This window comes from Synchiropus splendidus, chromosome 9 (genome assembly GCF_027744825.2).
Source record: "Synchiropus splendidus isolate RoL2022-P1 chromosome 9, RoL_Sspl_1.0, whole genome shotgun sequence".
NCBI classification, from domain to species: domain Eukaryota; kingdom Metazoa; phylum Chordata; class Actinopteri; order Syngnathiformes; family Callionymidae; genus Synchiropus; species Synchiropus splendidus.
The window spans coordinates 9,258,660-9,273,905 of record NC_071342.1 but is presented as its reverse complement, the minus strand read 5'-3'; the positions used below and the strand labels follow the sequence as shown (position 1 = coordinate 9,273,905).

The window sequence follows — 15,246 nt, the reverse complement described above, 5'->3', positions numbered from 1 at the left end:
GTATCATGAAACAATGTCTTAACTTTTCGTCCAGTAGATGGGGCTCTTGCTCTAGAAATTATATGAGGTGGTTCAACATTTCACAGCAGGCAGATTGTGCTGCTGAAGGCTTTTATTCTATTGGCTCAAGTTTTAAAGGCAGTATCTTCCTGGATTTGTGTTTAGTTGCTCCAAAACCTCTTTGCTCGGGTCCAGCCAGAGCTAGATCCCAAGCACATAGTGATGTATGGATCGTTGGACTGGATAACTCCCACTGTTGGGATTAGTGTGAATCAATAGCTTTGATTCCTGTGTTCAGGTGGAATCTAAAACAAAGCTCTGAAACACAGCTCTGCATCCTAATAAAGCATCTGGGCCTCACAGACGGTGCTCTTCTGAAGTGGATCGTTGCACATCGACAAGGGAACGAGAGACTTGCAAAGATCAGCTGGCTCTCTGCGTCCACTTGCTGACTTCAGGTGATTTTATTGAAGGCTGTGTGACACCCAGGAGGAGGGCGGGCGATGACTCATTGTTGGATTGAGACGCATGCGAGCAGACGCCAGGGAACTTGTGCTGTCTGTTGAAGTGTTTTTGGTGGGGTAAGTCCTCGCCATCTGTTCACGCTGTGAGTGTCGTGGAAATACTGTTGCCTAGTCAGACGTGAAGAGCACACACACACGCTTGTATTGCTCTCCATGCAGGAACATTGGGAGGTTTCTCATTGCCATAACCCTTTCCCCAGCCTCTTACCTCGAACTTAACCCTCCAAGAAACATGGCTATCACCTTGTTATTTTGAAGTCTTCATCCTCAAATTGAGGTTTGGACCTGTGGGGACCGGCATCCTTGAGGGGACATGACGTCCCCTCAGGGATGGTGTTTTGTCAAGAATTTGTCCTCACGAGGCAGTGTAAACAAGCCGCCACACACACACACACACACTGGTGAGAGGAAACGCTCATAAACCCACAGTATATCACAAAGACAGGCCTCGTGATGTTTGCTCAGTTTCCACCTGATTTAGATCCCAAAGATGACCTGGCCTGCTTCCCAGTCAGCTTTATCGGCGATCATAATTTTTTTTAATACATAAAGACATAGAAAAACTGTCCGTCTGAGTCCACTGCGGGCAGAAGTCAACCTGAACTGGGTCCTTTGCTTGCTGACTACGCTGGGCACTTTGGTTTCCTTCCAAAAACAATGAGGGTTAACTGCTCCCTCTAAACTGTCCGCAGGTGGAAATATGAGCAACAAAGATGGTTTTAGGACGGGCGCCCACATTAACATTTTAAGGTGTAGCACTCTGCCTTAGTGCTTAGGGAGGAAATCGGAGTGTACAAAAAACCTCTTTATAAGTTACATTAAGGTCCTGTATTTTTGATGAAAAGCAAAACTTGCACTAGAATGGCCACAATAATGTACACTAATTTTGCCAAAACATTATGATGGGAAGAAAGTCTGGCCGCTCTGTGAGGGAGGGTGACACCTCAGCTGTAGATTACCTTACCGCCATTAGACCCCCATTACCTCCCTGAAGGGTCCAGCCTTAACCTGGTGTTAAGTCTTACATTACGACCATCAACTCTGAGCTCGCTCCCTTGAGTCGTTCGGTCTCTGGCAGGAAGCCTGGAGGTCCCACTGCTAAGGATGGCCTGCCACTCTGATAGTTCATCACCACTCTAATGGTCCTCGGGTCACAGGTGGGGCACGATTTGTTACGCCTTCTTCTCGCCATCTTTCCCAGAGTGAGGAAGAAATTCAGTACCATTCTGATGGAGTTTAAAGGCCCACAGGAGGATGTAAAGTTGTTGGCAGGATGAAGTTCGCACAGCAGAATTATAGTAGATTTTTCTGGCATTTTCTTCTTCATTTTTCTACTTTTAAATAGCATGCTTCAGATTTCAGTAAAAATGCAGTGTGTCTTTGAGCAGGGGAAAAGTGTGATGTTCTTTGGTGGGAGCTGTGTGAGGTAGCCGCGTGGAGGTGAACTGAAGTACCAGGTGGGCAGCACATGTGATTGCTTTGAGGGGGAGCTCACACTCGCCAGTATTTGTAAGAATGGAATTATTGATGCAAAGCAGAGAGTTGAGAAGTTGGACCTGGACCTGGTGGAGGACGTCTGCTTTTTGCTAAAACAATAAATAAATAAATATTGAAACTTTTTTTAGTAACCCTAAAGTCAAAAGAAAGAAGGGCAACTCCAGGATGAATGGACAACTAGTGCTTGATTCATGTCAAATACTTTTCAGTTTTTGCCCGTAACATTTCAACCCACGCTGCAACAGAAAGCCAACCTTCCCTACTTGTCGTTCCCCCTCTCTCTGTTTGACCCATTTTGTCCTCCATCACGCCCACACGGTCAAAATCTTTCCATTACATGCAGGAAACTGCATTCATCTCCCTGCAGTAATTCACAGCTTCACGTAATGTTTGCACACGTGTTTACTGTTTCGCTAAACTGTGAAAATCCCCTTTGATCTACGGCGAATTACATAAATGGAAAAGAAGCCCAGTAGCATTTTTGCTCAGATTAATTTTCATAGCTGTTTATCAATGCAAGATTAAGTCTGCTGTTGAGCAACTCCCATCTGAATCACATTCTGCCTTGCAGTGATGGTATGACAGTAAGAGGTGTTTTCCATCCTCCCACTGTGGAGCGGAACACCAATCATGTATAGATTTCCAACTAGTATGTTCAACTGCTTCTGAGATGAAGGCTGTGAAACAGGCGCTCCGAAGTCAAGCTGCTGCTGTTTGGCTGCAGTGGCAGACCAGTGAAACTTTGCAGCATCTGCTTCGGGCTCTTTTCCCACGAGCTTGGTTGATTGACGCATGCACTTTCTAAAGATGTTACGCCAGATTGGAATTGCTCGTCTTTCAAAAGTTCAAGTTAGTATACTCAGAAAAATGTAAATGTTTGTTGAAGTAAATAAACACAAGACAACAGGAACGTTCATGATAGATTTACTCTTTCAACGTTTATGAAAAAACGGTATTCATGTCAACATATACATCCTTGTAATGTCTAGTTCATAGTGTGCTTATGAAACTGGTATTTGTTTTTGGCGAGGACAACGGCGGCGCCCGGACACAACACTTGACCACCGGTGTTCGGCGAAAACATTCACATCACAGTTCTTTTATAACGTGTTGCCGTAAAACGGTGCGAATAAATGCACATGCGTCTTTTACAGTCTGTACAAAATAAGTTCAATATACAACAATGAAATGATCGAATACTGTTTTTTTTTACTGTACATGATTTTATGATACAAGCAGCGACACATAAGCTGAGATTGTAATAAGTGAGTTTGTCATTTACAGGTCGAGAAGTGTGGCCAAATGAACACTTTTGGCTACTGATTTCACTCATTTTCAGCAGCTCTCAGTCACACTGTCAGCCAAAACAGAAGCATTTTCAGACATGAATCAGCATATATTTATCCTACTTCACATTTAACACAAATCGTTACGACCACCCGTCTGATAAACTCTCGGGTCCCATTTTGTAGCTGGAACCATAGATGCGCTCTTTCAGATGCCGGTTTGGAACGACGGAATGGAGCACGAGCGCCCCTATTGGTCTCAAAGCGGGATTGCAACCACAACAATCACTACTGTCCAACAAACAAGGCGCGTCAAAAAACTATTTTCTCCTAAGGAAGAATGAGATTCATTGAGTAACAACAAACCAAAAATGTGTGTCTGTGACTTCTGACATGAATTATAATTATTACATTCAATCCATTACTCTAATATCAAACATGAGTATTCTAAAATTCAGTAAAATAAATAAAGCTTGATTTGATGTGCACAAATGCAAAAACGAGCTTTAAAAATAATAGATATTCATTTTGGCATGAAATGTTTGTAAAATTATTATTATATATTTATCTATATATTACTAAGTCAGTGTCATCACCTTACACACCTTGTTGCTGCTACATACATCAACAGTTGTGGCACATTAATTCATTATTCATGAATTCATGTTTTGTGATGTGTCATCAGTCACATGTTTAGGCATCATTGTTTTGGTATTTTGGCCGGAATTATACGATGACATTTAATCGATATGGAATACCACACTTGTCTGGAACTGACCTCAGCAGACAAGAGTATCAAGGAGAAGAGACAATAAAAGGCAGGTGGTCACGAAGCAACTCTCAGATCAGAGGCAGACACATGTTCAAAAATAGAAGGCAAATCATGTGCAGCCAGGCATTTATATTTAATGCAAAAGGGGAAAAAAAGTTTAAAAGTTTCTCTGACTCAAGTCTAAAATGAAAGCTCAAGAAGTTAGCGAAGTGGCAGCAAGTTTTCTTTTTCCAGCAGAGGCGCCTCATCTGAGCTGTGAAAAACAGTCCTGTATTCAAAGTGCAGCGTCCGGTGAACTGATAAATTTTTTTGGAAATGGACATAATTTTAAAATGAATTCATCACACCACAAGATCCCATGTCTTCTTTGGCACCCAGCATTTTTGGAGAGGCTCTTTCAAAAAGCAAGCTCAGCCATTTCAAGAGTTCTCAAGGCCGGCATGAATGAATGAGCTCGGTTTTCCTCTGGCGGGATCAGAGCTCCTTCACCTCTCACTTCACTGTTCAACACGGAAATCGCCCTGCAAATCCCTATGACTGAGCGCCCTCTGGTGGCAACGCATTGAATTACAAAACCAAAACGGAGGCACTGAAGAGCGCTTTGATAAACCAGGCCTACTTCCTGTTTCCGCAGGAAGCCCTTATATGGCAGTTTATGATAATACCTCTATAAGGGTTCAAGCTACAGCACGTGAAAGTCTGTTGCAGGAAATCTCGCATAGCAACCAAAACTATTTATAAAAACAACACGACCAGACGGTTCTGGCTTTTCAGTAAATAAATAATGTGCAAATGTTCATCGCCGGTGGCTCCGGTGGTTCCGACCCGCACCAAGATCGGCCCTGGCTCCTGCTATAGACGTGAGTACGTACAGTATACATAGAAAAGTGGGGCCAGCGGATGGTGTTCCAGGTGACTGTAGGTGGAGTCAGGGCCGGTGAAATCTGAAACACATGCAATATTCCTCACTGAGGATCTCAGAAGAATCACAAATCACCAGCTCCTTGGAGGCACAAACACCAGCCCATTTATCAAGAGCACAAACATGAGCTTCACAGGCAGTCAATGAGCAAGGTTAATGAACTGGAGTCCACTCGGGTCTGTAAAGCGAGGAGGTGACTTAAGGGTCCTGGATGATGCCAGCATTGATCGGTGCGAGTTAATGAACAGCGCGCTATTTACGGTGATGAATTACTAATGAGGCCTTCAAGTACCTGGTGAACTGCTTGCTGTCCTCGTGAACTTCCATCTCCCTGCTCTTGAACTCGTTCAGCTCCTTCCGGATGGCAGCCTGAGGGGCCATACACACACACATAAATATATGAGGTGAGGTCCTTCTGCAACCCTGACGGGGGAATTCTATTGTTATATATTAAACCATAGGCCATGGTGAAGATTCATGAAGAGGAAAATATGAGGAGCAGCTATGACAGTAAAATACACAATCCAAATTCAAAAAGAAAATGTGCGGAAAACTGTATTTTTTAAAACAAATTCTGAATGAAAAAGTGACTTTTTGAAAAAAAAGTTGAAAATCAAAGTAGAATTAACATCTAATTTGTACGCAAAAAGAGCATCAAAAAGAATATAAAAAATACACGTAGTTAAGTGATACACACAAAAACAGAATGTTTTTGTGTTTATATACAGATGAGGAAAAAAAACAGTAAATGTCACTGCACAAACAACAAAATCACACTCATGAAAGATAAAAAAAATATTTAACATAAACAAAATATATATTAACAAAAGAAATTATATTGATTATATATACACCTAGTCGATCAGTGAGACGAATCTCAAGCTAATATCGTGGGAATCTACATTTGTTTCCTAGGAAGAGCAGTCTAGTCTCAAGAGTCTATTTAACTCACAATAGAGTCGTATAAACATGACAGCAGGTAAGTGGACAGACGTCGATGAGCACAACAAACATTAGCTTAAACCCAGGCAACACAGTCGCACGATGGGCCTGAACAGATAGTAGAACAAACATGCGAAGTATTTTAAACACACAACTGTGAATGTTGCGAGTCAGAAATATTTGTTCTGGCTTCACGTCTGACTTGGCTGTCCACAGTCCAGTGCACGTGCCTTCAAATTTAGATCGTACTTACTCCTTTAAAAAATGCTGATCTATTCAGAAAAGTGAGAAGGGATGAAGGAGTGCTATGAGGTTTGAGGTTGTGCAGGGGCATATTGTCAGCAAACAGCAGGATTTCTTCACACATTTGATACTTTGATTTCACTCATAAGACATTGGCTCAAGAACACAATAAGACGTGGTTGAAGAGGCACCTTGTCAGCAGGGGTCAGTCGTGTCCAGGGCTTGTCGGCCCGTCGGTCGTAATCCTTGGCGTCCGTTACTTCCACGTACTCATTAAATCTCAGAATGCGGCGAGCGACGAGCTCAGCGACAGTCGGCCGAACACTAAGCTGCACACAAAGACACATTTAAAAGACTTAAAATTCTGGCCTCAATTATAAATAACTCTATTATTTTATTACACTCTTTGTTCCTAAATTAGTTTGATAGTAAAATGTACAAGAACTTTCGATGATTTGTATTTAAAAATGTATATTTAATGCAGTACTACGAAAATATTAGATGGTGCAGTAACATCTTTCTCCACTAGGTGTCGCAACTCCATTTCATTCTTTTGCATCCAGCCACCGTAATCGAGCTCCCGTAAGTTCAATTCAAATTCAATATTTCAACATTCATCCACATAATATGCTTTTGACGATTCGCGTTTAGTACATAAAGTAGTCATTCATTTCCCCTTTCCGATGTATTCGATGGAGCAATGACTTCTCCTTCCACCAGATGGCAACATTCCATACAAAAGTACGTTTGTGAGCTGAATTCAAGGAAAATGTATCAAGACTAAAAATAGAATCATTCCATCATCAATCGTCTCCAGTCACATGAAGCTGATACCTTTCTGGAGAGTCTGCGCTTAATCTCCTGTTTGGCCTCCTGCTCCTCCGCTTCATTCTTCTCTGCAAGTGGAGACGCGACAGTCATTACACACCGGCTGCAACAAGCTGATAGTGCTTCTATAAATAACTGTCTAATGTGATTTTGCTCATTAAAAGCATCTCCGAGGAAGAAGGGTTGGACACTGTGGGACATAGTGGGTAAGACGAGAAAGTGATGGGCAGCAGAACAAATCTCCAGAGCTTCAAAGTGTTAAAGACGCGCGAGTGTCCTGCACGGAGAATGATGACCTGTGGTGACCCGCGTGACCTGAGCGTGTCTGGAATAGGTGCTATCATTAAGACAAGACGCGTTTCGTCAAATATTGACATATATTTGGAATGTATGGAACGCCGACACATCAGAGTTAATCATGTATTATCGACATTCATGGTAAATAAATTCATGTTAAAAAGCAGATACATTTCACATTTAAACATTATAAGTTAGAAACAAAAGGGCTGCTGAAGAAACTGCCTCAAAAAGACGTATGCCCTTTTATATTATGTCAACACAGTATTAACCGGTGGATGAGGTTTCATGAAACAGTGTCCTAATTTTCAGAGGCCACCAGATGGCACTGTTTGCTGTAAAATGTTTGTACTTCAACAACTCATTCAATGAAACCTCACATCATTTCTAAACTAAGAGCGCCATCTAGTGCGCTCTAAAAATTAGGACATTGATTCATCAACCGTGCAATACTGCTGCGTGACACCTCATCTACCCATCACTACTACACAGCAAGAAAAGTGAAGATACAAACAGAAGCACTTTACATAAAGGAAATGCTCTGTCCATTTCTTTCAGATTATTTCACTTGAATCTTGAGATAAATCATCTGCAGCAGTCACTGGTCGACTAACATCTGGATAACCTCATAAATACTACACCCTAGATAAGTACAAACAAAGTGTGTGTGGTGAAGAGAAATATTGACTTCTTTTAGTAGTAAATCCCAGAGTCAGAGAATTTGCGGTTACACAATCCCTCATCTCATGTCGACATTTGGCGCTTTACATTGAGCAGCATGATTCTACTTTGCAACCATGGCCTTGTGATGAAATAAAGGGCTCTTACGCTTGAGGATGTTCCTCTGCTCCAGCTCCTCCGTGGTCGGTCTCTGGCTCAAGCGCCTGTGTAGCAAAAGAAAGCTCTGTCAAACATTCCCACAATCCAATCCTCAAATTAAAGCGTCACCAGTTTTTATGTAAAATGAATTTCCTGTTTTTGTCTATTGTACAGCATCAGTGCTTCCACACCTCCCACCTACACAGTAAAAATACCGTATCGTCTCGCAGCCAACTCTTTGACCAGCGTTCACACATCAGCGCTACGTTTTCACAGCACCTGACGAGCTTGCTGCCGATTTGCTGCCGCAGCTCGTGCCGCTCCGTCTCCGAGCTCCGCGGCAGAATGTTTTTCTCCTCCAGCTCTTTCTTGCTGGGCCGGTTTCCAAGCTTGATGTTCAGGGTGTCTCGCCGGCGGATCTTGCTGGCCAGAGAACCTGCAACACACACACACACACACACACACACACGTTAACACCGCACACAGCAGGAGAATCACTGCCACACGACAAACTGTCAATTCCCTCCATCTCAAGTCTGGTAGCCGCTAATCCCATTTATGTAATTCAGATTGGACTATTCACTAAAAATACAAGTTATTTTCCTTGAGATTTTACCTTTTTGTTTCTGTCCTGGTGATGGATTCATCAAATCTGAGAAACTTCTAAACCATAAAAGTGAATTAAGTTAACTGCAAAACAGTGTGTGAAGTGTGAAATCAAACATGAAGATAAATTCATACACTTCATTCTTTTCTTCAAAATAGGTCACACATTTCTAAAAGGTTTTCTATATAAATTTAAATAATTAAAACAAAATGTGGGGGGCATCATTTGTGTATTTATTTATTTATTAATATAGTTTCCCTTTTTGTCATTGTGGCTGCTTTTTCTGTGATTAGAACTGCTTGTGGAAAAATGAAAATCTCTCCGCAACTGTATTATGAAAGTTAATTATGAAGACAAAAAAGTATTATTACATTATAATACAATTATACAATTATACATGTAAAAAGAAGTTTGTATTTCACAGTCGGCCTGTTACATCTCTTTCAAAAAGAGTCTTTGTTTCAGCCTTACTTTCAAAGCCAAAGATTATTTTTCAATTTGTGACAAGCTCTGATGATAAATTCAGTGAGAGAAAGTACAATACTTTCTTGGTGCAGGTCGCTGTGAGCGATGTAGTACACCTGCCAGGCCTATGGTCGGCGTTGTAGTGTTTTAGCAACAAAGGAAGAAGATGGCTTCACGTACATTTCTTTGCATTAGCTACACTGGCATGACAACCTAAATATGGAAACAGACGTGTTGGAGTGGACTGACAATGGGTTTGAGCTGTTATGACGAGTCACACGTAACAAAACCAACAGACCCCCGACCTTTAACCAGCAGGGATCACCATTTCGCTCAACTGCGCAGTGAGACCCCTGATATGTTGTGTTCAAGTTATGCAGCAAACTCAATGAGATGTCAAAACATTGATTCAAACATAGGTGTTTTATTAAACACTTAAGACTGTTTTTATTTATTGATAGATTGATTTTATTTGTCCATGCAGTACAAGAACGCAAGCAGAACCAAACTTTGTCTTTGTACAGTTTTTGTAATAGCAAATAAATAAATAAAGTAAAACAAACATAAATGGTAACAATGATGATAATAATAATATTATACAGAACTGCAATTATTATCATTACTGTTACTTTGAAAATGTGTCATAAGGCCTCAAAGATATCAATTGAACCTAAATTGTGAATACGTGGACCAGTTTCTTTCAGAAAATTTGGACATCATTGTGATTTTGAATCACATTCCTGACATTCCAGACTGATGTATGGAATTCTAGAGCAGTTTAGTCCCAAGCTCACTGACACCTAGTGAGGCTGAAAATGGTAGTGGGTTTTGAAAACTTAGCAAGACAGTGACGAGTGTCGCGCTGACAACTTTGACCCTGACAGTCGCTTCCTCCCAGTTTCAGCCAAATTATCCGATAGCTGCTCAGGACCGGCTGGAATGCGAGAACAGGATGAACCAGACGAGTGTTTACACAGAGCCTGAAGCCTCACGCTTCTACAATATTTGTCATGTGACTCACAGGCCTTGCATCATGTGAATGAAATAACTTGCTGTTGACTTACTGTTCAGGTACTCGTCGTCTTCTTCTTCCTCATCATCGTCGCGATACAGAATGGGTCCGTCAGAGTCGGAGTCGCTCGTCTGGCTGTCTCTCGGCTGGTCTGGGATCACCGTCACCTGGACCTGGTCGGTTTTGACACTGTGACCTTGAGGCTTCACAGCAGGAAGTTCATCGGCTGAACTGTGAACCCAAACATGCAAAGATGATCTTCAAAGCTCTGATACTTTTGAACTGAGCTACTAAACAAACCTTGAGCTGGTCTCCACGGGAGACTCTTGCTTCTTTTGGTCCTTGTCTTCGTCCTCCCCCGCTGTCCTCTCCTGCACCAAGCTGCTGTCATCTGCACCCTCTGTGAATGATGTGTCCTCCGTGGTAGCATTGATATGTGGAGAGGACACGCTCTGCTCCCTCTCTGTGTCCTCCTCACCCACTGTCTCGTCTGATTTATCAGGTCCGTACTGTGACGCAGCTTTGAGAATCCCATTCACCTCACACCCCGTGGCTTTAGAAGACCTCTTCTTTGAGGGAACTGGTGAGGACTTTGCCTCACTCGATTGAGTGGGTGTCTCTGCTGAAGTCTTTTGAGCAGGCGTTAGAGGGTCGGCCTTCTGGCTCGCCTTTGTGTGAGTCCCGTTCGCCTGTGCTGAATTTCCCGAGCTCTTTGCCGCACGAGACCGGGCGGCAGAGATCGCCGAGGAGGAGGTGGGCTTAGCGGCGCTCCCTGTTTTCTTAGCATTCGAGGTCTTGGCTGCTGAAGGACAGAAGGATCAGTTAGAAGCACAGTAGCCCGCTGACATGTATCTGAATTTAAAACCCTCAGTCTTACAAGCATTTCACCCTGCTGAGACTGAATCTTTTCAAGAGGCCCTGCGCTTCCATGTATTAACTAAAACAAGAAAATGTAACACACTTCCTCTGATTACATGACGACACCCAAGTGCACTCGAATCGTGTTCTCCCACCAGTCCAGGGTACATTAGGCACTGTTTTAGTCAAGTTTCCAAAATCCTAACGATGAACTCTGTTGCATGGTTTTTAAATGAAATAATTAATTAATAATAATATAAAAACATATTCTTCTTGTACAAAAGATTATAATAATGAAGCACACATTGTGTCACAGGTTTAAAGTATTAATCACATGGCCATTTTTTATTGGAGTAGTTACTAGTTAATACATGTAGCAGAGTGCTTTTTAAATTAAAATGGTTGTTGGTTGTTTTGCTGCAAGTTGATCTTACGAACATCCGTTTAATTTCTCACAAAAGAATGAGAAAATGTGGAGGATTACTATGTAATAAATGTATTATTACAGAATGGATAAACGTTGTGTTAATAAATGAATAAATGCTTTGCATGAACTAGAATGTTAATTTGATATAAAAAGAAAAACCTCATCATAGAATTAAATGTTTTTATGAAAATAACTGAATATTTTGTCATTATAAAACGAGAACTAACACGTTATGAAGGTGTTTCTAGATATGCGTAGATATGAGTTTTACATCACAAAGTGAAAGGTTATTGTACAATGTAGAAAAGCAAGTCAGAAGAATAACAACCTTGACGAGCTAAAAAGCAACACAATTGATGCATCCTTGGCAACACTAAACTAACAGCAAGCACACAGTTGTTTCGTAAAAGACTTCAGTCCCACACATGCTGTGCTGTGAAAGAACGTTCAAGACAGATCACTCAGAAGGACATTCACAAAAAGAGGCGATGAACATGCGCAAGTCATGCTACAGTCCATGAGTGAAGCTGCACAATATATTGCCTCATGCTAACACCATAAATGACATGAAGGGACGATGTAATTCACCACTCAGGAACATGGCAGGAAACGCACTTGTGTCCATGATAGTACACATCATAGTCAATTCAGAGTACAGGGCACACCCTCCGATGAGCACATTATGGTCGGGGTGGATGGTTGAAACATCACTACAAAGGTTTTGAGGAGCCTCTCTGGATATTGTGCAGCCCTCTCCACAAGTTGTGTGTCTTAAAACAAAAGATACTTCAAAAATCCATATCTCTATTGGCCAATAAACCAACTGTCAATCACCACTTAGTCACTAAAACGGAAATCCCCTCAGAGGATGACAGATTCCATGCAGGCAGGAAGTAGTCAGGCAGGCAGGTGGAACATCAAACTTACCGACCCCGCGACTAGTGGCGTTTGAGGTGCGCGGGTTAGCTTTAGCTTGTGTGGAAGAGCCTGCCTTGCCTGTGGTTTTAGTAGCTTTTTTAGTCCCAGCGGCACCATCCCTGTGCCGAGCGGTAGCTGTGGCGCCACCCGCGGTTTTCGCAGAGGCAGCTGGGGCTTGCAGTTTTTTAGCCTGAGCATCTCTAGGACGCACAGGGTTTGCCCGGGTGAGCGGTTTAGAGCGGTTTTCTGAGCACATGAAGAGAAGCAGGGGGCAAATGGGTGATGTTAAGCAGCAGAAGTCAAATGCAAGATGAAGAATTGTTGAGGTGAGAGCTGATGCCAGGGATTATGAGGCGAGGAAACTGTCCAAGAAGAAATTAAACCGTGCCACGACATAGTGGACTGTAACACAGCAGCACGACTAAAAAAGTGGGAAGAATTAATACTGTTTAAACACGGCCATTAAACTTGCTACAATGCTACTAAGCTAACTGCGATTCCCACATGCGCATCATTAGTGATCATACCCTTTTTGTTATAATGATTTCCAAAACAAAACAGTAACACTTTAGATTGTGGAACAGATATTATCTATTAATGACGTAATGACTTGCTTATTCACTGTTAATACGCTGCTGTTTAGAGTGAACTTTGTTGCGTATTCCAGGGTCATACTTTTTCATTATTAATAAATGGGTAATATGCAATGAATATACACATCAATAAGCAGTTTATTTAGGGTAATAAATGTTCCCTTATCTAATGTGTGTGCAAGATACAGTGATAATTTAGACAGTTTCCTAAGCTCACAGCAGAGCTGGTGATCGATGTCTGTAGGTGAATCGTTATGACATGGAAAAGGTGTGTTGTATTTCTGCAGCCAGTAACTTTTAAACTATCGACAAGTACACCTACAAATAGCCGTGGGTTCGATGCTAACAGAGTTGGTATGAAAACAGCACAACACTTAAGCGTCAGACTGAAGAGCAGCAGAGTCTCCCGAGAGTCAGACGAAGCATTAGAGAACAGCTCGCACACATTAGGGCAGGGAGGTCACTTTGAGCTGCAGAGAACAGCTACGAATAGAAACACACACCGATAAAAAAATGACCAAAAACCTTCACGGAACCGACAATTTCTGTGAATCACCAACACTCTCACGGAGAGTGTTTGCACTGTTACTAACCAGTCACAGTCACTGACCGATCCTGGCAAGTTTAAGGACACTTACTGTTATACAAGTTCAGCTGATGCGAATGTGCCACTTAAAACCTTTGGTAGAAAGCTTAGCCACACTTATTATTTAGAACCAGAGGAGTATAGTATTTCTTTATAATCAGTTAATAGTGAGTGTAGTTTTAACATAATTAGAAGATGCATTTGTGCTAGGAGCAATATGGTAGTTGCAGCAGGAGTAACACTAGTATCAGCTGCATTACTGCTAGTACAGGCAAAAAAGTGGAACTAGTATTAGCAGTAATGGACTATACGCACAGGGGTGCTTCTGAGCAATTATCCGACTCACTTCCTGCCGGTGTAATTACTTTCTCGGCTTCTCAAATTTTCTGCGGGCAGGGTTACAGGGCATTTCAGTCGATGACTGGCGCCTTTATTTTGCTCCATTTAGAGTCCAAAAAACGTGAGAAACTATTGCAACTCACCATTGATGTTTGGGGTGCAATATATACGCAAAAATGTAAATAAAACATGAGTCAACGGTGCATTTAACTAAATATAAAACACTGTTATTTGTGAACAGCCTATGCCTGCTTGTGTGTTCAATATAAATCTTGTATATTGAACACACAAAATGATTTTTGTCTCTGTGACATCTCCTGAAAAGCAACACACCATGAGCAAAAGCTCATTTTTTAAATTTGTATTATACCCCAGACATCAAAGGAGAGTAGCAACAGACAGTTTCTGCTGATATTTTTGGCTGTAAAACATAAAACATAAAAACATAAAAACACAGCAGATGTCATCGGTCCTTGGCGCAAATGACCGCTAGACCCGCCTTCAGAAAATTTTAGAAGCCAAGTGAATAATTTACCTGCAACGGCTCACTTCCTACGGGATTGAAAAGTCAATTAAAAGCAGTAGCAGTAGTACAGGCATCAATAGGACAGTCAGTAGTAGTACTATGTTAACACCAGCAAAGTAATAGGAGCAGCAGTACAGTAGTCATAAAAGTGCTGGTCGTAGCAATAGCAGCACTAATACTCAGAAGAGTTCTGGAATAGCAATAATGGTAATAGCATGCTGGGTTTGTTAGCATTGCCGTGTGGTGAGAAGCCAGTTTAAAACAAACCTGTTTTCTCTTCGGTGTTGATGTGAGCCGGCGCAGGATCTTCCAGTTGCTTCTCTGTGGATTCTATATCCACTTTGACCTGCTCAGATGCCACAGCAGACGTAGCGTGGCCATTCAGGTTCTCACTGCTGACCGTCTCATCTACAGCAGCAGTGAGATCAGAGGTCAGACTTCAGCTGCTAAGTAAGCACTTTTTAAAAGCACATTATGAATTAAAAATGAGTTTGAATATTTGTTAGATTTATATCATGAATTGTTGTATCCATTCAATGAGAATGTGAAAGATGCTCTCAAATGAATTTCAAATTTTGAAATCGTCTGGCAAGTCTTGTCATTAATATGTAAACTTTGTAATGTTTGTTTCTAAATGAGGGACATTTAGAGAACAGAAGGTGATCTTAAATGAATGTTATCTCACCTTGATCGGGGATGAGAACCCCTTTCTTGATCAACTCTTCCCTCGTCTGTCTGGTGGAGATCTTTCTTTCAAGAACTGAAAAAACAAACTGGGGTCACCA

At 41.7% G+C, this 15,246-nt stretch overlaps 1 protein-coding gene across 3 annotated transcripts in view; it reads right to left on the bottom strand.

Annotated features, from left to right (window-relative positions):
* Positions 1-2,945: 2,945 nt before the first annotated feature.
* Positions 2,946-15,246, bottom strand: part of phactr2 (phosphatase and actin regulator 2) — a 39,330-nt gene continuing 27,029 nt past the window's right edge. For 2 of the 3 annotated variants that reach the window (XM_053876020.1, XM_053876023.1), the window contains exons 3-12: positions 15,147-15,221; positions 14,729-14,869; positions 10,515-11,016; positions 10,267-10,445; positions 8,410-8,566; positions 8,140-8,195; positions 7,021-7,082; positions 6,378-6,515; positions 5,294-5,370; positions 2,946-5,023 (exon numbers count right to left, since the gene is read on the bottom strand). In XM_053876020.1, the coding sequence (XP_053731995.1) occupies positions 5,008-5,023; positions 5,294-5,370; positions 6,378-6,515; positions 7,021-7,082; positions 8,140-8,195; positions 8,410-8,566; positions 10,267-10,445; positions 10,515-11,016; positions 14,729-14,869; positions 15,147-15,221 (1,403 nt within the window). In that variant the 3' untranslated portion in view covers positions 2,946-5,007. The remainder of the gene's footprint in view (positions 5,024-5,293; positions 5,371-6,377; positions 6,516-7,020; positions 7,083-8,139; positions 8,196-8,409; positions 8,567-10,266; positions 10,446-10,514; positions 11,017-14,728; positions 14,870-15,146; positions 15,222-15,246) is intronic. The other variant, XM_053876022.1, reaches the window with a different exon arrangement.